Source organism: Gouania willdenowi, chromosome 5 (assembly GCF_900634775.1).
Source record: "Gouania willdenowi chromosome 5, fGouWil2.1, whole genome shotgun sequence".
Taxonomy (NCBI): Eukaryota; Metazoa; Chordata; class Actinopteri; order Blenniiformes; family Gobiesocidae; genus Gouania; species Gouania willdenowi.
The window spans coordinates 15,362,010-15,386,117 of record NC_041048.1 but is presented as its reverse complement, the minus strand read 5'-3'; the positions used below and the strand labels follow the sequence as shown (position 1 = coordinate 15,386,117).

Here is a 24,108-nt window from a genome sequence, read left to right as displayed (position 1 = left end):
ACTAGTTTATTTCCAAAACAAGTCAAAAACACCAAGTAGGAAAATTTCAATAAAACATTTACACATTGAAAAAAAGGAGTATAAAGAATAAATCTGACTTATTTAATCCTATTCCCTCTTATTTCAAAGCTGCCACAACTTCTAGGGAGATTATGAACAAAATTAAACCAATTAAATCTTAACAAGTTGCTACACACAAATGTTATTGTAAAATAAAGAAAAAACTATAAAACAAATCACTACAAAGGTTTTTTAAAATATTAACATGATAATACAATACAATCTTAAATATTTCTGTATCTAAAAAGGTCTGCATTTTATCCATGCCACGATATATAAAGGAAATCCTTAGAACCACCAGAGGAGGAAAATGACACTGATGTATTAGATTATTATAGAAACAAAACCAGGACAGTCGCCTGCAGTGACAGCATCACTCCTGGGTTTGTGAATTTAAGTTATCCCTGGTGAGTTCCAACTCATTATCTAAGTAGTAGAATCGTCTTTAGCGAGAGAAATGTTTTCTTCACACTGTAATTCAAATGCACAAATAGCCTCTCGTAGAAAAAACATAAAATATGTTGTCATGATTGGTTTTACATTCCATGTTTTACAGCCATTTAAATCTGTGGGTTACAGAAAAAGAACTTTTTGGTAAACGACTTTGAGAGTTTCCTTTCTTAAAATAAAACAGTGACATTGTTTAATGGTGATTATTTTTCAACAAAAAAAATCATCATCATAATAATAAAATGACAATAAAAAATAGCAAACACATTTTCTCATTACACATAAATTTAATGCATAACATTCATCAATAAATAAGTGTCAAAATAATTTACCAGAAATGGTTTCATTATCTATCTATAAATACCAGGAAGGTCTGTGTGTGTGTGTGCGTGTGCAGCGCATATCTCCAAAGAAAAGCACGTGGGGAAGCGCGTGAGGCTGTTACAGTGCGCGCTCCTTTGGCACCACAGGTAGATTATGAGAAGAATCAGTTGCTCTGTACATGCGGATCCTGGCTAGCACACTGGGGCCCTGGAAGGATAACCTCAGACCAGAAAAGAGGGTGTGATTGTGTACAAACAGCCAGGGCTCCAGGATGTAACCGTGTTTGTAAAGGGACATACATACTGTATACTGTATGATGCTGCGGGACATTTATTATCCATTTGGTTAAGTCCAGCAAACATTGGTGCAAACTTATTATCAATTCATCATGCGCATGTCCCATAGAATTAAACCAGGGAAATCACACACGATATTATACTTTGCACCTGTAAATAAACCCCTTTATAACACTACAGAGTACAGAGTATGTACACCTCTTTGCACATCACATACATAAACGTACTCATTTGGCCATAATTGACAACCCTACCTAAGCTCCCACTATATGAATACATACTTCCAACGAGCACTGTACTAGTTCTATTATTGTAAACAAATCCCACCAGCCAAATTTCTTTTTTTTATTTAAACAATGCTAAGACATGCATCCCTTTCAGTAATATGGCAGTAATCATTGTATAGGTTGTGTGTTGCCAGTTGTATTACCATGAATTTAATAAAATGATTTGAAAGGGTTCAAATAGAGTTAGATGAATATTTCGGCTGCATAAAAATCACTCTCAGTCACACACATACAGTACATACGCAAAGGCTGGAAAACATTTTTTTTTAATAATGTGTTGCAAGAAAGGGTTTGGACTTAATAACCATTCCAGGGGTAGAAACAGGCCGCAGTATATAAACACAGTTAACACTGAGCAAAGTGGGATTTTAGAGCTTATCTCCAGACTGCATTAAGACATGGATTTCAATTTCCTTCCAGTCTGAATAATAAGTCCATAGAAATTCATTCGCCTACAGTGATAAATTTTAAGTTTTAGTAAAAAATAAATATGCCAACCTAACGTAATAAAGCCTAATACCTTGCCACATACTTGATTAGGAAGGTTGGTACCAAATAAGTATTTGATTGCATTGCTCTTTAATAATTTTCATTACCTGACTATTTTTTAAGGCATCTCCCGCCCAAAAAACCCCCCAATTCCCACTTCCCCCATCAACCCATGTCTTATTTTCATCCACTTCCTTCTCATTTTAAAAACTATGAATTTCTGAACATCATTTTTCAGATTCTTCTACGCCCCAGGGAGACATTCTCATTCCAGACCTTCACTCCCACTTTACCCCATTTCCTCCCTCCAGAGTCTGAATCTCCTCGTCACAGACAGGATGTGAGTAAGGTGGAGGTGAGAGAGGCTGGAGTATAAGTGTTTGGGTGGAGATTTGGTGATGTATATGTGCAAAGTGTTTCGTACATGTTCAAAATAGCCCCAACACACATCCGTAAAGAAAATGTGTTGTCCATAGTAATAGATGAAAATTATTTTTTAAAGAATATGTGAAGAAAATCATTGTAAAAAAAAAAAAAAAAAACCTGAATAAAGAGGAAAGTAAAAATGAATCTGGTGCAACGACTTGGCATCATACTTTAAAAAATGGCCTTTAAAGGAAGAAAAAATACAATAGAATTAAATAATACAACACTATGTAGTAGATAGGAAAAAGGAATAATAACAGCATCAAACAATCATTAATTCAAGGCATAAGCACTATGTACACTTTCACTTGTGGATCACACACGTACTAGACAAAAACATAAACACTATGTACACTTTATGCACTTAGAAGTTTCAACTCCTGATGGATCGTAAACAATCTTTGGTCTAGAGCTGGCTTATTCAATAGGCAGCCCATGTTTGCATCCGGCCCCCTGAGTCGCATATTTACGGATCCTGAGCGTGTGAATCAATCCTTCACAGCAGATCAGAAATCAGACACGGTCTGATCACCGTTTATACACTTTACAAACACAACCCTCCCTTATTTCTGGGTCGATTGATCCTTTTATTCAACAATTCTCATAAAACTTTTAACCAAACACAAGTTCTACACTCTCTCATCTCAACTCTGTCTCCGTCAGTGCTTTGTAGTGCGTCTGTGATGCGTTTAAGTGTGCTCCGATTTTCCATACATCACACACTCCATGCAGTCGATGCAGCGTGAACGGCACTTTACTTTTTACTTTGGGATAAAGTAGTGCTTCACATCTCTGACTCTGGTTGCAGGCTGGACAATGATAAAGATCCAATGTGGAGGAAACGTCCCTAATGCTCTAGCCTATGTTCTCCATGCAGAGTGTTGTCCAAAACCTGAACCCCGGCAAGTGAAAACGTGGTTCTTTAATGAATATTTTTCCACAAGTCAGAGCCCAGACTGAATGAATAACAACCACATTCGACTCACAAATGAGAGCTAGCACCAGTGTCTCTGCCTGGCCATCACACCAAGTGTGCCAAAGTTCAACTGACACAAGATGCCGTTTCTCATTAAACTGCAGTGTAGTTTATTCACACAGTTCAACAACTAGACAGCTTGAAATCTTGACATATTTGTTTACCCAAAGGGTTCTATGGAAGGGTGGATTTTTTTATTTTGTTTTTGGTTTAAATGAAAAGGATATTTAGTTTTATTTTCATTTTATTTCATAAGAACAGCAATACATTTTTCCTTCTTTCTTGTGTTCTTATATGTTGATTAAAAAAAATAATAGTTGATCTATTTGAATTTATGCCACCTTTAAGATTTGTGTATGAGTCTAGATTAGACTGTGGATATATATATATATATATATATATATATATATATATATATATATATTAAAAGATGCCATAATGATGATGACCATAGCCATATACAGTATATTAGCTGTGTGATTCTAGTTTCAGACTGGTATTAATTGCCAGTCTGCCGTTGGCAGTTTAAGTATTTGCACGTTAAAAAGGAAATGTTTCATTTTCGCGTTGTTTTTATATCTTGTTTGAAAACAAATACAATAATAATAATAATAATAATAATAATAATAATAATAATAATAATAATAATAGCCAAGGCCTACCAATGCCAGTTAAATATTACATCATTGTCTGACATCATCACTTGTGCAAAGACGTGATGTGGCCGTCATCTCAGAAGCCACTTCTCCATCCCACAGCTTTAAAGCAGTGTTGCTGAATATGGTGATGTCCTAATAAGACATTGGTAACTCAATTATCAGTGTTTGTATTACAGCAGGTCGCCAGTACGGTTGGTGAACTTTAATTACAGCCGCTCCAACATATGCATTCAGCCAAGGCTCATTTGAGAGATGCTCTTTACACATCCAGGCCAATCCCAACTACATTGTAGGATTGTATATATGAGGGGAAGTGGATGAATGCTCCATATAAGGGATGTCAAAACACTAGCTAATGGCCCAGTACAGGGCCATGGGAAAGCTGATACTGACCCACAGGGACACCAGGAATCAGATCAGTTTATCTAGGCTGAGGCTTTTGATTTCCCTCAATGTCAAGCAGCACTAAAGATTTTTTCATAACCACTGTACCCTGGAGAGACTGGAGCATGAAGACTAAATTAAAAAATACTGTTAGTATTAACTGATGCCGACCAAGAAGCAGTGGTTAAGACACACAATTAACAATGTTCTAAGTTATAAATGTCAGTGTTTTGTTTTTTTTAAGCTCTTTGTAATTATAGGTTTTCTACTGTATGTGAATAAAAAAGTAACAAAGCACAGATAAAGTGAATCAGACTGAACTGATTGAAATGACCATCTGACTGTTATTAGAAAAGGAACACTACGCAAAAGTAAATAGTCTCTGGCTCCTGGCAATTTGGGATTTTTAACCTTTTAACATGTCTTTTTGAGTGTGAAGACGACTTAAAACAATCTCACTCAGGATAATAACAACACACAAAGAAGTTGCACTTGAATTCCAAACGCAGTCCACAAAAGTGCTCCTTAGCTTCATCTCTGGCTTTTAGAAATTAAAAATTGATTGCGTACAATTTTCTCATTTCCTTCTGTGCTGCTCGTTCCTGGTGCTTCTGTAACCCCCACTCGCCTTTCTTTCTTTCTGTGGGTAAGAGGTTTCCCACTGAGGGATTCAGACACATTTTTAAACTTAATCACAGAACTCTCTAAGCATGCAGCAGTTATAATTACACCCCCAAATGCAGGACTTTGAAATCATTACATTTTAACTCACCATGCAAAGTATCTTTAAGAAAATACAACATTTAATATTGCTTTTTAAACTCCTATTAAGCCAAGGACAAATAGAGATAGTAAAAGCTCAACTTTCCCAAAATATATAAAAAACTAACATCTACAACATGGAATCCACATTTGACACAAAAGTTAATCAAATCTCACTTTTATGTTATTTAAATTCAGCCCATTTAATTAGTGAAGATGCAGGAGGCAACCTCACTACTGTTATCCGTCAACTTTATAATTAGTGAGATGCAGTAGGCTATAACTTTTTGAGCTTATTTCAACTTTCAATGCTTTTCCAACATATAATAGCCTATATCTATGTTTTTCAACCCATTTCAGCTGTTTTCATCATATCTTTGGCATTATTTCATATAAGGTTTAGCCGTAAACATCAGAACACGCGTCCTCACTTGCATTTTCATCAGGAAATGCATTTTTTTTCTAGTTTTGAATTGTCTTTGCAGTTTAAAAGATTTGTTGCATGATTGTGTGATAATAAAAAAGCATACAACACAAAGGTTTTTGGGTTTTCATGATGTTACCGTGTGCCATCAACACTTCTCCGTCTCGGTCCTGCCACAGTGAAAAGCCCTTTTGTGTCCTCATCGATTTGCAGATGTCCCTTTTTTGTTGCCATCCCTCTTTCATGCAGTATAACACCTTTGTCTCCCCCTAACTCATCAGAGTTCATAGTTTAAGACTTAAATTTAAGATTCAGAAAATGTATAAAAGAGCACAATACACATTAATGAAGAAAACATTTATAAATATGCAGAGTTATAGTAACAGCAAAGGTCCATCCTCACTCCCCTGACTGTGACTCTTCTAGCAAGTATTGGAACTGCAACAAGCTAAACCTTTTTCCCTTTAGTGTGACCTTTTTTTTTTTTTTTTAAATCCAACATGTGACATCGAACAAAGATTTAGGGTCCAACAGGCTTTTTATATCCTTTAAACCAGTTCCTAATGAAGGTGTATAAATGACAGAAGGGACATGTTATGTATACTTTGTGCCACTTGTTAAATAAATCTGAGGTCAAGTTAGAACTTTATCTTAAAGCATATTTTAACTTGTCGAATGTATGTTCAAAATGACTTTAGGATAAAAAGAGAAAAAACACTTCAGCATGAAGACTTTTTTTATTTAAACCTAGGTGCATTCACACCAAACGCGACTGAAGCGACTAGATTACATTCAAAATAAATGTAAATGACGCAACTTCAAGCAAACCCCCTTCGAGCGACCAGACTTGTGTGAATCCGGCGACGAGGTCCTGCGAGACCTCGTCGCTCAAAGTTAAAAAATTTGAACTTTTCAAGCGACAACTCCCCCGTCCTTCACCGCCTGTAGAGCTGAGGTAGCAGCCCCTCCCTCCCACTACAGTCAGACGGCTGCCGCGGGAGGCTGTACACTTCCTCAACTTACCGGAGAAAAATTAAAGCGGTCAACTTTTTTAATAAGCCTACATTCTGAGTGAAATCATCCTTTAGTACGTCACGTCACTAGAGCAATGAAGTGATGGAGTGACCAAAAAGCACCACTAGGTTCCAGCGACTCATCAAGGGCGATTGAAGTGAATGCAGTCGCTACAGTCACATTTGGTGTAAAAGCACCATCAGAAAGAGAACCAATTTAGTCAATACATCAAGTTATAGTTGATTAGAAATACTAAGACTTCAGCCAGGGTTGAAAAAGCGTACAGACATAAATTAAGTCACATTGCACTAAATGTTTAGCTACAGGACGAATTATTTGATAATACAACCATAGATACGTTCTATATGGTTGAAGTCATTGTAAATGAGTGAGTTATTATGGGGTGCATGTGTGTCAGCTCAGCCCATCCACTGTGAATATCATCTTAAAAGGTAGTTGTAGTTTATATATCAAGCAATCCTATAATACAAACATACAGGGAAAAATAAATCACACATAAATCAACTAAAACTGTCTGTACTGTATCCAAGCAAGAGACTGTAATGTATGTTTTAAGCAGGCGTGATTTGTTTGCTGTGACGTCGTCTTACCTCCAGGGCTTTTCTTTTGCTGTTGAGCAGTTTGGAGATGTCCCGCGCTACCCTCTCCACCAAGTCCTTGGGGTTGTTTCTTTTGACTTCAAACTGGCTCTTCTTCTCATTATAAATCTGCAGACAGAGTAGACAGGGAACCAAAGTTCAGTTTTCTGCAGCCATTAGTTTAATTAAGATGGTTTGGATAACCTCCAGGTAGCTCACAGGATAGCAAACACTTAAAGCAGGCAAACACAGCCTTCTATTACACCCATAGCCTTAGCACTGTATTAGTAGTAAAGACATAACTGAGCCTTAATGGCAAAGCACTGAGCGAGCTAACAGCGGCCTCACAGTCAGGACCTTTGGAGATAAACACAAACTCCAGCATATTCTCACAGCTGGATGAACACCTTGTATCTACACAACATTAACTCTTCTGGGAAGAAAATAAGAAGTCCTATTTACATTTTGTAGGATGAAATATAGTGTAATTCAGTCTAATTGCTTAATGATGATCATTAATACCAAACAAAACAAGAGTTGTAATTTCTAGGTGCAACCCAACTAATAACAAGTGCATTTTCAGGTGGATGGGGTTAACATCATGAGAGTTAAGGGACATTATTTTATTGGGTGATAATAGATGATCAAATAAAATGGAAATCACATCAAAAAGAGCAAAACAAACTTTCAACCTTTTCCCTTTTTCTTGGAGTATATGATGTTCGATTGCACTTTGATTGTGCTATGAGTCATGGCTATTATGAGTAGCAGCTTTAAATAAATCTAAGCATGTTGTGGAATACTTATTATATTAAAAAAAATATATATATATATATTTTTTTTATCTGCTGGTCCTGAACAGCTGTTAAAAGTCACCCTAAAAACAAACTATCCACATTAGTAGAACAAAAAATGTCATACTAAAATAGTCAGACATTCATAAAATTTTATAATTCACCTTACCAAAATCTATAATTCAGTTTCAAATATAAATATAAAATAAAATGCACAATAAAATGCAAGAGAACTCATGATTATCAGGGCTGATAATTGCAGTTCTGATTACTCAAAAGCCATTTCCTTAGCTGGGTTTTACATTAATTATGTTGGAGTGTCCCTAATATTAACAGGTGATACATTGCAGTAATGGGCAGCCTGAAATTCATAAGAGGACTGGCCAAATGCACTCTCTCATTGGGAGTGTGCAGTCTCCTCTAACTGTACCCCTTGTGTTACGCTACAAAGATTTACAGCAGTACAATAAATCAAATAATTATCATACAGTAGAAAGCAGTATGGAGCATTCAGAGCACGATAGAGGATCATACAAATTCATTATTCAAACAATTAAATAATAAAAAAAAAAAAATTAAAGACCTCATTTACCCACAGACAGAAGAGATATGGTCTGTACTACGAGGCTGGATAAATATAACGGGGATATAGCTCGATTAGAGGGCTTCACTTAAACATTCTCAATCCCAGAGCAGCTGTACTATGAAGCAGGTTATCAACATGTTAACCTAAATCAGGCGATTCCATGCTCACCAAAAAGGATGTTGTTTGCAGCGTCTAAGCAATCAAACATGGAAAAAAAAACCTGCAGAGCAGCCTACATTACCATGGAGGAAAAGACAATAATTCTTTAAAAATATGAAGAACAGTTTTGCTCCGATGACCAGTAAACCCTGTGAAAAAGACATGCTGCATTAATGGAGCTCAGTAAGCCTTCATCATAAGGTGGAGATTATTTGTATTTTATATAGCCTAAATTATGTAAGCTATATAGTATATAGTCAAAATATAGTCTTGATTTTTGGCTGCCAATTTTAATAATCGATTCACCTTCCCAGTATCAATTTTTTTTTTCACATTTTCTTGGGCGACCACTAGGTGGCGGTAATGCAGCAACAGAGGAAGACTTGCAGCACGAAGAAGAGTTGCAGCAGATGGGATTTCCCTTTGACAAACAAGCCAACAACCGTGATTAAACCCACACCTGTACAATTTAAATCAAAAGTATGGATATACTTTCGATTGATTCCATGGCGAATGGATTTAGACATGATTTAGACGTATGCATTAAACTCTGCTCCGGACTAGTAGCGTATTGTGTAACACGCTCACCTTGTGGACATAAAGCAAGAGCAAGATAAGACACCCTACAGCAGACCAACAAACAAATTTTCCATATCTTTACAAATATGTATCGTACAAGTTTGATGCTTAAATATATGAAAAGCTCATCTCAAGTGCAGTATTTTATTTAATTAGACTGAAACTGTATGAGCTACCAGTAAAATGATTGTAGGGGTTAAAATTCATGATGTCACAAAAAATAAAAATACTTTTTTCCCAACTTGGCTACCGGTACCATTGAACAAAAAAAAAACAAATGTTCCCTATAACTTGGCCACAAATTGGCATACAGTGCTCAGACTGGTACCATTGAACAACATTTGGTTTCAATGTGTGACCTTGACATTCGCTCATGGTCATATTTAAGGTCAAGCTCAGTAGTTGAGTAGAGGTGGCGGATTCCTCTCTCCAGTTTATCCCGTCTAAGTAAAGCGGAAGACAGCGTTTCTCTGTTTAAGTGTTGAAAACAAGTTTTCACAGGTGACGATGCTTCTAAGGTTAGAGCAAGGCAGTAGGCTGTTAAAACCGTCGGCTTTGCCTGAAGTGCATAGTTAAATGTGCTGAGGATGTTGGCGATTGTCCATTTGCCATCTTTGTGGAGAACTGGGGTGTCACTTATCTTCCTCATCAGGAATTCAAACACTACAGTAACTTCAGTTTCAACCACGTCATTTACAGCCAATCTGACGCTGACTATGCTCATGTTAGGTATGACGAAAGCACGTTAGTGCGAGCCCTCCCGGAACCCATAAGGAATGCATTGTAAAGACTGAAATTAGTCTATGAGAGCAGTCTCTGCGATTTTCAACTTGACTGAGATCGCCCAAAAGGGGCGGTACTTCATGGAGCACAACCCTGCACTGATTGGACAATGACAATGAGAGCAGCTCAAACTGTCTAGAACTGTCACAGCCCTGTAACACTGTGGAAGAAGATGATAGAGAAAAAAAATCGGTTCTTTTTTCCCCTTTGGTAGCGCATCGCCCTGATCGCCCTTATGAAGAAATGCCCATGCACAGGATGATAACCAACATAAACACAAAGATACACTAAAGCATTGCAAGCTGTAAAAAAAAAGCAACAGTAATTGGTTTGAGAGGCCTGAGGGAGGCCAGGCTGTTTGAAAAAAGAAGGAGCGTCCAGAGGCACAGCAGCAGATGTTTGGACCACTGACAGAGGACACTACTTTGAGATTAGTTTGCTCCCCTGGAAGAAGACTGAAGGCTGAGTCAGCAGCCGGCCTTCTCTATTAGATCTGTCTTCTACAAAAAAGCCCCACCCTAGGGATAACCACTTATCCAGCTGCTCGAGACAAACTTTCACATAGTTAGTCCATTTTTGGACATTCTTTCTTTCAGAAAATCAAAAAAAACTGCAATTGTTCAATCTTAACTCATGACTATACGACTAATCAACTACAGTAAATGATCTGTTTACTCATTTGCATCACTGAGAGTGCCGTTTCTATTCATTTTAAGTATAAATTAAAGTATGAGTTATGTTATCCACGCATCTCTCTGGTTTATTCTTCCTGTGAACTGGTTGCAGAAAATAATGTAATAATAATGTACTAAGTCAAACGAGAGCCACCTATTATATTCAGTTAGTTGCGCTAAAAAAAAAAAGGACTATTACAAAGTTATCAATATTAATACAAAGGAAAATCTTTTAATATGTCTACAAAGAGAATTGCAGGAATGTGTTCAGAAAAACTACTCCACCAGTTCTTTTCACAATAAGTTCAGTAAGTGTGAGTTAATTTTAAGGAAAAATGCTTTTCAAAGTCCATTTATTTACTCAATGATAAAATTTTCTTTATTCCAAATTTGAAATGATCAATCCATGAAGAACATTTCCAAATAGGTAAGTAGATGGTGGGATGTGCTGGGTGCTCGGCTGCTTGGGGCATCCTCGGAGGTGTGTTTGGGGGGCGGTGGCTGCCTCTCAGCCTGGGATCTTGGGGGCGTCTGGGGGGTTGCTCGGCCGTGGGGGGGGTGGCCTGGGGCTCCCTGGCCCCCAATCTTTCTGCTGGCCTGGCTGCATCTGCGGGCCCGGGGCAGTTCCTGGGTTTGCGGTAGCAGTTTTTTGCACATATACTGGTATACGATGCACTGGCACGCCTTGGGATGTGGGATAAAACTCATGCTGGGCTTAACTTTAGACATGTTAATCCCAAATACCTGCTTTAGATACTACCACTCACTCATTCCCCCTGTCCACAGCCACCACCATTATAGCTAAGCTTCACACTTGTCACTACACTGGCTCGATTACACAACATAATAAGCACAATATATTCTACAACTTCACATCTCACCCTTACTGTAAAACAATCTATTCTTCCCCACCCTTTCTATTTCCTACCTTGAGTCTCTCCTCCCTGCTCCCTTTCCCCTCCCACTTCCCCTCCCTCTCCACTTAGGTGTAACACTGCTCTCCCTTTTTATATCCTCCCTATAATAAAATATTTCTTACCCTTCCTTAGGGAGGGCTGGTGATGGTCACAATTAAGCAATAAAGTAAATCAATTTATTTTATTGCAATAACAAATCATGCATTGCTGTCTCATAATTATTGCACTTCTTGTAGTGTTGACCTTTGACAGCATGTGCAGACAAGAGAAAAAACAAAAAAAACAAATAGGTAAGTAGAAGCATCTTGCTTTTCTGTAGACTGAATGTCTAGTTCATTAACAGCCCAAGAGTTCGATACAATTAAATTTGTGAATCTTTAACAAATGGATAATATTTTTCACTTTAAATTAAACAATTTATAAATATATATACAACTTTATAATATATTCTGCATCTTCTACAAGCCACAAGAGTCTGCATTTGCATTAATGGCAGTCATTGTTATCTTAACATACCTGATAACTTTTTAAGTGTATTTTGGCTGTATTTTATTCATCCAATAAATATGATATTGAAATTCTGTTCTGATCTATAACCACACCCTCTGCCAGCGTGTCTATCATTAGCCTTTTTATGTGGCTGAGGCATTTGAGTGGTATTTTATTCTGCTGCAACAAAGTAGGTCATAAATATCTTTGGCTTTTCTTAGTGATTGTTAAATTATAGGTTGTACCAATGACACCTGCATTGATGCCATAAATAGTTATGAGGGGAGGGGGAGCCCAGTCTGCCTTATGATGAAAAGGTGTTATTTATCTCAAATTGTAGGAGCCCTGGTGATCTCCTGATAAAAATAAATTAATAAACATGTTTGTGATAATGTGAATTGTTTTTCTTGTATTGATCTCAGAATGCTTGGTCGAGTCTGAGTGTCATTTTGTGATCTTAAAGATGCAAATGCTGATTTGCCAAATTATAATTTGGACTTCTCTTGAGCAACTGTTCATAACGTGTCATTATGGCTTTTTTTTTAAAAAATACCAAGGCAACAATCCTTTAGCAAGCATTAGACTAAGGGATTGACATTAATGTGCAGCAATTATGAAAGCAAAACATCACCATCCGTATGATCCGTCTCTGTCACGCTGAGAGGTGGGCAAGCAGCCAGAGGCAGTTTCCTTCCACAAACTACTGAGCAAACAAACATGGCCCCCGTAGGCTTGAGCCGTGCCAGCCCAGCACTCTTAGGAGATTGCCTGGTGTCTTAGTTTGGCCGCCCTCTGAGGGACAATGGATACTCCGTAGCTTCATGAGGCTAATTTAGCTACTTGTCAAAGTGAAACTCTGCATACTAAATATCTAATCAAATATAGTACATAACAAAGCACCTTGACTTTTCATTGTTGGATTTCTTTCTTTTCTTTAGCCTCATTAATCATAGCAGACACACTTGCGGACATGCCCATATATGATGTGTGTACGCTGCTGAAATGAGCTGCAAACCACACGGTGAAGCAGACTTTTAGTAAGAGATTTTCTCAAGGTGGAAAGGAGACAACAGTATAATCGTATTCAGCTATCAAAGAGGAGCATGACGTCAAGATAGTTTTTCATTCCTTTAATGTTCGTTACTACTCTCTGAGCCTCCATGGGCCAGTCTTTACATCCCATAACTTTCTCCTCTCTAAGCTTTGAAATTAAACACAAAGCATGATTCATAAAAATGATCATGTTGTCTCAAGAATACAAAAATTAAATACAAATTATTAGTATTTAATTTTCTAGTCTGGTCAAAATAAAAAAACAGACGTCAGTCAACCTAAAGAAAACAATAATTTTGAATTATTTATGACTCCAGCATGCTCTTTTCACTGTGCAGAGTGCTAATTTAGCATTGTGTTAGTTTGGACGGGCATGGAAGTGAAGCTAGCCCAGCCCCATCAGCTGACAGTAGCTGTTAACTGACATCATCCATTCCCTAATTCAGTTAATCATTCAGCTGATCATGTTCCATGCTTCCCATTGGTTAGAGTTAGTCACGGCGCTGTGTTTCAAACTGCAACATGCCTACTTTAGCAAGCTTCATCCACAAATGCCTTGCAACGCACCCCCACCCCAGCTCCTCCTCTTCTGTCTAATTCAACAGTGTCTCCTGTTGCCATCTATGTCTGTGTAGGGAGGAGAGATTCACGGTAGAAAAATGGAAGTGTGGGGAAGAGTTGATTATTGTAAAGTGAGAGTGAGATGTGAAGTTGTAGGCGTGAGGCTTAGGTATAATGGTGGTGGCTGTGGACAGAGGGAAGGAGTGAGTGGTAATACCTAAAACAGGTATTTGGGATCAACGTGTCTAAAGTTAAGCCCACTATGAGTTTTATCCCACAGTCCAAGGCATGCCCGTGCATCGTAGACAAATGTATGTGCAAGAAACCGCCACTGCAAACCCAAGCGCTGCCCCGGACCCGATGATGCAGCCAGGCTAACATAAAGAACGGGGGCCAGGGAGCCCAGACAACCCCCCCCACGGCCAAGTAGCCCTCCAGACACCCCCAAGACACCAAGCCGAGAGGCAGCCACTGCCCCCCACATACACACCCGAGAAAGCACCAAGGAGCCGAGGACCCAGCGCACCCCGCCACCGACCCCAACCCCAAGGCCCCCCACTGACATCCACCGCACCACCCCCACCCCCGCACCCAATCCCCTGAGGGGAGGGCCCAGAGAGCCCCCTGCCCAAAACCCCAGCAGAGGGGCCAAGACCCACGCCCAGCAGACGGCCAGAGCCGCGTCGAATGGGCAGAGGGCACCCGCCAGCGGGCCCAGAGCCAGCAGGGACCGGACCCCAGGCCAGAAGGACCCGGAACTGAAGCAGCACCGGGAACAGCCCGTCCAAGGACACGACCACACCCCAGGCCACGAGGGGACCGCTGCATGCCGCATCGCCAGCCCTCAGGCGCACCGACCCAGCCCCCCAGAGCGCCCAGGTCACCTTTTTTTTTTTTTTTTTTAAGTCTGTGCTTCTGTTCCAGGGGTCATGTTGACCGCTCTCTCTGCTTATGCATCTCAATGTAGCTCATGGAAGAGCGAGAGAGAGCTCCCTTCGCTTCAGGCTTTTCACACAGCTGCTGGAAGGGCAGAGAGGGTCCCAGAACAGAGCATTACCACCAAAATCTAAACTGCATGCTAATAAACAATTCAACTTGATCTGAACCACTGTGCTGCATAAACAACCTCACGACAAAATACATTGTTTAACCACCACATTCAAACAAGTGCGGCCAAAAGCCAACAGGAGAAAACGGTTCAGGTAAAAACCGGTTTTCCTCTTCTTTCAATTTCGGTCATAAGATGGATGCTGTGTGTATTCTCGCTTTCACCCTGTTTGGCTTGCATAACGATGGAGCCTAGTTCAGTATAATCAGATGACAAACAGGTTACATCTATCATCTCACAGAATCACCATGTTGTCACTGGCCACACAGAGAACCTATAAACACATCTACGGACACATATATTGGGGGTTACCAACCTCTCCATCTACTTAGAAATATCAGTGTTTTGTGCTTTATTATTACTTATATTAGTTGTAAGTGCCAAATGTGATACACAATCATATTGTACAAATTAAAAAAAAAACAAGAACGGAAGTCTAAATCTGATCCTACATTTCTAAATATGCTCCACTTATCTTTACAAACCTCTTTGGCCTGGCCCATGTAATCTGGGCATAAATAAAGCAAACAGTGTTGACCTGACACATCTAAATGGAGTTCACTAAACAAAAACTTGTCCCGTTAAATCAACGCATTTGCTTTGAATGGAAAAGCTTTTTACAATTTTATTACATTCAGCCAGCTGGTCATGTTTTCCAGTGCAAAATAAAGTATGCAAATGAAAATAGTGAGAAACTACTGTTGTCAATTTACCCGTCATGGAAAAGTGTCTTGAGAGACCAGAAGCAAATACACACAAAATAACCCATGGGTTTTGGGTTCCCAGGAAGCCAGGGAACGAAAACTATCTCAGAAGAAAAATGACCAGTTTAGTAACTCAGCAGACACTCTGTGAACTGTGACAAAATCTATTTTTAAATTATCTACTGGGTCTGCTGGTGTCTATCTCCTGTTTGCATCGGGTGTAAAGCAGAGGTTTATCTTTGACAGGAAGCAAGTTATACACAACATATTTAGATAAACAACCATTGATACAAACCATGCAACTTCGGGCAATTACGGGAACTTCAGTCAACCAATCAAACATGTTTTGGAATGTAGGTGAGAGAGGAATTTTTGGAGAAAACAGCACAGGAAAACCTGCACCATATTCCTACATTTTTTTACAATAATAAGTTCTTGGTTAAAGTCATGACAACGATCTCTCCTCTCTGAAATGAATAGTTGTTTATTGCTATTGGTAAAAATTAGTAGAAGTAGTAGAAAGAAAAACCTATAGATGTTTTGCTTCCCGTTATGACTTTACCACACTGCAGACATTACCTTTATTTTTATCAAAGTTATGGTCTATCAATTCCCTATTTGACAAAGTTACAGCAATTCAAGATTGGACACATTTAAGGAACATAAAGTAACTTAATCCCTCATTTATAGTGATGTAAATCTCTAAACTGAATGGTGGAAGAAAAAAACCAATATGGAAAAGTTTTCATGAATTTCCTTAGTTTCTAAAAATACATCTATGAACCTATTATTCTTTACCATTGTAAACAGATTAATGGTTTATTCGGAGCAGGCTTTCTACCATGTCCAAAGCAATAGCAACACAAATTTAATGTGGAGCACACACTTTTGATAGTGACCTATATCTCAATTTATAGGAAATCACCAGTATAGAGGATGGCTTTTTGCAGAACACTACACAGTATTCACAAATATTCTGAAAAGAACAAAAACAAACTAATTTACCACGTTATTTACTTAAAAGTGGGCTTCCAATTGATGTTGTTTTTTACTGTGAGATTAAGGGGGGCAATTTAAGTCATAATTTACATTACATAGACGTGCCAGCCTCAAGCAGAAATTGGCTATAAAACAACAATACATCAAAAACTGGAAATGTGGGGGAGACTTTTAAGTTTGCCAACCTTTATGTCTAAAGAGAAAAGTTTTAAACAAAAAACCATGGATTCGAGGCTGTGGAGCAAATTAGCACATTTGTATGAAGCTCTGATGCTTCCTGTAAGCCTGTCAGTCACAGAGGAGAAGTGCCATCAACGGCCAGTTAAAAACCTTTTCTGCCAGCTCAACACAGCATCCAACAGGAAGTAACTCTGCAGTCTCAACCAATATGCTTTCCTCTGGCAGTCAGTTCATCGTTAAAATCCTACATGAGTGAAAGATGCAAATGCACACGTGCTAAAGCACTCATTTGCACCCTCAGAGTGACACATGCATGTCACTATCACGTACTCATCACTAGCTATGAGGACTGTTTGCACTGAGTGTAAAACCCAGACAGTCCTGGCAAACACATGGATGGAAAGACAGAGGGTGGCGGCGTGCCATAAAAATTACTGGAAAAAAAAGATGTTATGCTGATTCAGCTGACAGTAATTGCTTTGTCAGAAGAGCCCACCACTTTGCAAGTCAATTCCAGAAAATGTTCTGACTCAGAAACTTTCTAGGACAAATATTAGATGTGTTTCTTTATTGCAGCTTAGAATGCTCCCTGTCATCAAGAGTAACCCCCACCTAAAAAAAACAACAGTATTTTTTTGCTGTTTATTTTACCAACTTAAAACCAAAACAGAAAAAATCAAAACCAATCAGCATTTTTATGTTTTAGAATTAAATCTTTTGTTTGTGTGATATTTGGATATTTACATAAAACATGCATGCACATATGTGATTAAGGAACAGAGATGGTGTAATGAATCTACTGGTGCTCCTTGTCTCTTGTGATCAACTTCCGTCTGTGTCGACGGCTTACTGCCCTCAAAAAAAAGCTGTAATTGTTTTTTACAAAGTGTCAAATGTGTCAAAAAAGTTCAAACATCTATTCCTCACCACCAGCCTCACAGTCGATACTCAGTCACCAGTTTATTTGGAAACTATTTGGATCGCAACACTGTTTGGTAAGTTGGCACGGTATTCACAAAGTCAGACTTCCAGCATGAATAACTCTTTAACAAACGTAATCGACACAAATTACACCTCTTAACCATCGGTTTGAGGTGGACCACATGCTACAAGATCATTTTTATCAAACGTAGCAGAGAAAAAGTCCCCCCCCCCCCGTCTGTGGGTCCACTGTGTGGTGAGCTTAAAACATGAAGCTGCCGTCCATAGTTTTCCCGTAAATATTCAAATATTACACAAACAGAAGATTTCATTTTAAAACAGAGAAAACCTACTTGTCTAGTTTTTGAGTTTCTGTATTTCTGTCTTGGTTTTTAAGTCAGTAAACAAAATAACCACACTATTTTTTATTTGATTGGGTTTTAAAACGGAATAACCAAGAACCTTCGAAGGGTACACGGATTCAGATTAATTGGATTGCTGTTAGTTAGTAGTAAGACTTATGGACTTCTTTTAATGTTGGCTGGCTGATGTTCTCCTGGTAGTGTTGATGTCATTGTTCCAAAGGCCTTGTCTATGTGAGAGGGATGCTTATGTCTCAGCCACAATAGACTGTGTCTGGCAGAAGCGGCACACAAGTTGACAGTGACAGATTGCCACATCATTAAGGAATCTTAGTGAGCTCTGCAGAGCAGACCCAGCTTTTACAGGCCCCCGGAACAGTTCAATAGAGAGAACACATAGGGAGCTGGCAGCGCCTCGAGAAGCCGATACAAAGCGGCCCATCAGAAAGATCTCAGAGTTCAATAGATCTAAAGGCTTTAGTTAGAGAGTCCAACCAATCGGGAAAAAGCAGAAACATTGACAGCTGACTACTTTTTTGGGACATCTTTTTGTTGTTGTGTGTCAAAGAGACAAAAGAAAATAGATTGCAGAGTATGTCAGCAATAGGGAGGGGCAATATAGCAACTGGGGACCTCCATAAAGTTTCCTCTTTGGCATGGTGTGGGGGCTTCTGTGCTTCTATGACCCCTAGAGTCATTCCAGTGAGAGAAAAGGCTCCGGGTAGGGTCAACCGAGATTGAAAGGTTGAGGGCAGAGGGTAGACTAATGTAAACAAACTCTCCAGAGGATAAATGAGTTTGCGTAGGGTTAACAACCCTTCCTAGAAAAACATCGATGACCATGACATTCACCTGGGTGAGGAAAGAGGTCTTTAACACTAGAAGTCCCAGGGATTTTCTATATCCCCCCAGAAGTCCCAGAGCAGGGTCAAATGAACTCTAGGACCAAACTGACGACTCTGATGGCTACAATTTGCCTCTATTAATTTGTAATGAATCACCTGAGAATCAGCAGGGGGGAGAGCCTGACTCTAACAATGGAAGTCTGGAATGTTAGGGGGAAGTGCCCTGGAAGCTAAAGTCACAATGCCCCGTTTATTAACTCGTTCTGCTTGATGCTGGGGGAGAACAACACAGACTACAAACATTGAAAGAAACAGAGTCACCTCTTCCAACACACCTGGTTCAAATGATTATCAGGCTTCTGCAGAGCTGGATGATCATTTGAATAAGGTGTGCTGATTAGCGGCCCTCGAGACCGGAATTGGACACCACTGGAATACCATGTTTGTCATGCAGAGCCTTTTGTTCTGTGGGGAATAAATAGCTGGCCTGCTTCCACCTGCTGACACTCCACACTTATTTCTACTCAAAATGCAGAGAAGGGTTACCACTCAAGAAGCGTTGGAAGTTGATCCTGAACAATGCAAACCCTTGTGACTCAGATGGGGAGGGACATAAACCTTCAGCCAAATTCGGATTCGGACTCTGAGCTGTCTTCATGTAGCTTTCCCAAACATCCTATTTTCATTTCCTGACTTTATTTTTATTTAAAACCGAAGAAAAGAATAATTTGAATTTGTTTCACATTGCAGTGACGCGACTGCTCCTCATCTGGAAAAAGAGAGCTCGGTTGGAGAGTGAGCCCACGAGACGGCGAAAGAGGGGCACAGTGTGGCATGAAGAACATGTGGGTACAATTCATCCGTTCACTCCAAGGGAACCGTACGCTGCAGATGGAGAGCCAACAGCAAAGGCCGAGAAAGAATCAGGAGTCGCCTTCAGAGCTTCCTCTGTTCATTACTGTTGGCATGCTCCGTCCCATTCAGAATGGACTATTCAGCATGCACGGCAAACGGAGCAGACGGACTGGTTCATGATCCTCCATGAACTAATGGCATTTATTTCTGTTATTATTTTGAGGGGGGTGACCAAGGTTCCATCTCTGCGGTGACAGCTGGTCAGCATGCCTGGGAAACCCACTTATCACTGGAATTATGTCACGAAACCGTTTCCCAAGACATCATGCGTCACCTACGATTTGATGACATGTTTTACGCGCAGTGAGCGAGTGCAGACAGATAAGTTTGCTGCAATTTCGGATGTGTGGGGATCGTTTGTTACCAACTGCATCACATGCTACAACCCTGGTCGACACATCACAATTGATGAACAGCTTTTCCCATCGAAGACTCGCTGCTGTTTCCTGCAGTACATTGCAACAAAACCCGACAAATTTGGCATAAAGTTTTGGGTGGCTTGTGATTTGAAACAAAGTACATCTGCAATGTCCTCCCATATCTTGGAAAGGACCCCAGTCGTCCCAGTGAGGAGAGACTTTCTGAGAGTGTGGTGATGAAGCTGATGGAACCATTTATGGACAAAGGCAGGACGGACGGTCACCACGGACAATTTCTTTACATCACTGACACTTGCACGACGACTGCTCAGCCGGAAAACCACCATCCTCGGGACAGTCAACAAGATTCGCCGGGAAATTCCTCAGTCAACTAGAAAGATGGACCGCAAGGAATTCACCACTCAGGTATGTTGTTTGTCTTTTGTATTCCATCAACACCTTCTGAGTGTGTCATTGTGTTTTAAAAACCGCTATAAATAACAACAATTTCTTTCTTCTTTTTAGGTGTTTTCCACCACTGGTGCCACGCTGACGGTGTATGCGCCCAAACGAAAAAAGACCGTCTACATTCTCAGCAGCATGCACAGCGTGGTTGAGACTGAGGAAACCATCAAAGGAAGCCAACACCATCACCCCATACAACACCACAAAGTGCGGAGTGGATGTGATGACCAGATGGTGCGGGAGTACAGTGTGCGCACAGGAACACGGCGATGGCCAGTCGCCGGTGTTCTACAACGATGATCGACATGGCCGGCACTCAATGCACATCTGCTTTATCAAGCATGCACCGGGGTGCAGAGAGAGACTGGTGGACTTCCTGGTTCAGCTAGCAAGAGAGTTGGCTACTCTCATGTGAGTGAAAAAGAAGGCACTCAAAGAGCAACTGCGCCAACAACAACCGCCTACACCTGGCCCTGGGAAAAGGGGCTAAGTGGTCAGATCAACCATTGCTGCAAGAGCAATCGCGCAACTGTGCGATGTGTTCATTGCCACAAATACACATGTGGCAAATGTAGGAGAGAGATACCGTGGCAGTGCCAAGTATGTCACGAGTCTCAATAAGAGGATGAAGGAGATTCTTCTAAATAAAAACCATTGAAAACAAATCACAGTTGTTCTTTTGCACATTTCTCACACCACACTGTCATTAAAAATAAATAATTTTTGTGTTCTCTTTGGGTCAAATGACACCTCTATGGGTTTTATAGGTAAAAAGTTCATTTGACACCTCTGTGGGACTTCTAGTGTTAAAGGAGACTCACGTAGTTGTGCATTGGTAGCCCAAGAACCCAGTGTGATGGTGGAGTGTTGGACCTTTGCTTATCCCCAGGTTATGGGCTTAAAAGCTTTTTAGTTATTGCAAAAAAAAATCAAATATGTCTGATTAGAATATAACATAAATATTATTTATTTCGGTCAAGCAGTCCCAACTTCACATCTTAGATATTAGAGAGAGCCAATGCCTTGGAGGTTAGGCATTCTGCTCCAAACCAAAGCTAGGGAAGATTCTGACTTTGAAATCAAACCATTTCAAATAACATCATTAACAATTTTGGATATTATTAAAAAAAAAACAACTGAATTGCCATCTAAAACCTGTAGCACTTCAATGTGTCACAGTATGATTTATTTTAGACTTTTACAACAAGTATTTCCTGCTAATTTGTTTCAAACAAACAAACGCATTTATTTTATTTAAGTATTTGTGCAAATCAATCACAATAAATATTATTTTTGTTTTCATAATGAGCGACAGGAAACAACAAACACAGACATATTTCAGTCTGTTTTTAATTATTTCAATTATAGTTGCACATTTAGTGTCACAATTTTTCTGACATAATTAACAAATGAGTGAAAATATCAGTGTTATTGACAAAACTGAAGGAGGGGGTTAAAGTTAACAGCCTACAAAGACAGATAAGTTTTTCAGTAGTAAAAGTGCCACTTGAGAGAAAAGCAAATAGTTACATAGACCCCCATTGGGAGGGTTGCAATAGACGGAAGAAGCAAAAAAGATGAAATGGGGGAGAGAGAGAGAGCAGGGTGGGAATGCTTCATGAAGATTATCAGAGGAATTGTCAAGCAGAAAATACAAAATGGTCAAAACAAAGAAAAATTATTACATTACTAAGCCATAATAAACAAAAGAAAAACCTCCCCACTGACAGGACTGTGCATGCTCAGCTTAGTCTTATCTCTATGCAGGATAGCTGATTTACGTGCAGGGTACGCTCTCCTTCTAAAATCACAGTAGTAAATATCATGTTTAAACCAGTGCCTCCTGCACGTTTTCAAAATCCCTTTAAAAGGGCTTTAAACTTAGATTGAACGATCACAATCTTTAGCCTATAACTGACTCCATCATTGCAATTAAGCTTAACAGGCCAGGAGAAAGCTTAAAATCTATAGGCTTTGATCTTTCTATCTCACAAGTTAATGGATTCATTTCAGGTCTAAAGTGAAGCACTAAAATCCCTCCAAACAAATATAATATGCCAAATACAAATACTGGCATTCGGAGTTTCTTTCTCTATCTATTCATTTATTTGCTTTTTCATCCAGAATGATTATGAGATCAGCATTTAATCAGCAAAAGAAACCAAGTGCATCGGTAACGGTTACAAAGTGTGGATTTATATCGTGTAACTTGCTGGAGAAGCGAAGGTCGTGGGGAAAGTGTGGATCAGCCTTCCTAAAGCTCCTCCTATCCTTCTATCCATGTTCAGTCTGGGTATTTGTCTTTTTGACAGAGATAAACTGCAACCTTTTTATTAACTTGCTGATGGTACAGAAATCTTCCCCCCCACCCCCCACCCCCAAGCAACACATCTTCTTTCACAAACGCCACAAAAGTATCCTCCCAATAATTCATCCATCTGCTATTTCTCATATTTTGTTTTCTAAAAATGCCGTTATCATCCCCTACCCTACCACACACTCAATACTTTATGTAGCTCTGAAACTGTCTGCGTATGTTGTCACAGTAATGTTTTCTGTCAGGGCAGCCGTACATCAAACATGCAATCATCAAAACTCCATCTTCAATCCCATCGCATTAACTCAGCGGCAGCAGAACACCACGGTATGCATGTGTGTATGCGTGTATGTGTGTGTGTGTACAGCTCATATCCTGCATGCAAATTTCTTGTGTCGGCGAAGAAAAGACTTCATTTAACGTGTGAAACTGTGCACATTAGGTTTTGATATGTTGAATTGCTTGTATGACTGTGTTCTCCCTGCACTCGTGTGCATTGGCCTGGGCCACAGAGGTCCTCCCTGCTGCGCACACAGTGCACGGTGTCGTCTCTACTCCTTCCTCCTCATTTCAGTAATTACTGCACCACAGCCACGCCACTGATGAAGCCTGGCACCAGTCTATCAGTCCTTTTTCCAGTCTAATGGTTCAAAGGCTTTGCTGAATACTCTTTCATCCACTTTAGCAACAAAAATGAAAATATTTCAGTCTAATTTGAGACTGTGTAGAACTCTGGGGAACCACTTTTAAAACCGTAATAAATGACATTGTTTTATTGGGAAAAAATAAAAAAAGGCCGCACGACTGATAAACAAAGCAGAATATTAAAGCACACACATCCATTATTTGTTAAATCAAAACTTATTGTTTATTATTAAATAACAGCTAATGTTCAAGGAAAAAATAAATGCTATTCCAGAAGGCGTTCATTAATAGTTTAATCTACAGTCCAGTAAATACAGCATAAGAAATCAATTTATGTTTATTTTACCAAAAGCAAAACAAAGATGTCTGTCTGTACTAGGGGTTCATTTGTGGAATAACGTTGATTAAAAAAAAATTAAATGAGAGACACACTATTACTATATAATTTCAAAAAGAAAATGTCACAATATATCTTAAGAGAGTTATGTGAAGCAGTAGAAATATGTTTCTGTTCTTTGTTAAATGTTGTAAATAAAAGATATA

General features: G+C 39.4%; 1 protein-coding gene across 3 annotated transcripts in view; it reads right to left on the bottom strand.

The window, feature by feature from the left end:
• Positions 1-24,108, bottom strand: part of cacna2d2a (calcium channel, voltage-dependent, alpha 2/delta subunit 2a) — a 236,788-nt gene that overhangs the window by 165,920 nt on the left and 46,760 nt on the right. For all 3 annotated transcript variants that reach the window (XM_028447748.1, XM_028447747.1, XM_028447746.1), the window contains exon 3: positions 7,163-7,279. In XM_028447748.1, the coding sequence (XP_028303549.1) occupies positions 7,163-7,279 (117 nt within the window). The remainder of the gene's footprint in view (positions 1-7,162; positions 7,280-24,108) is intronic.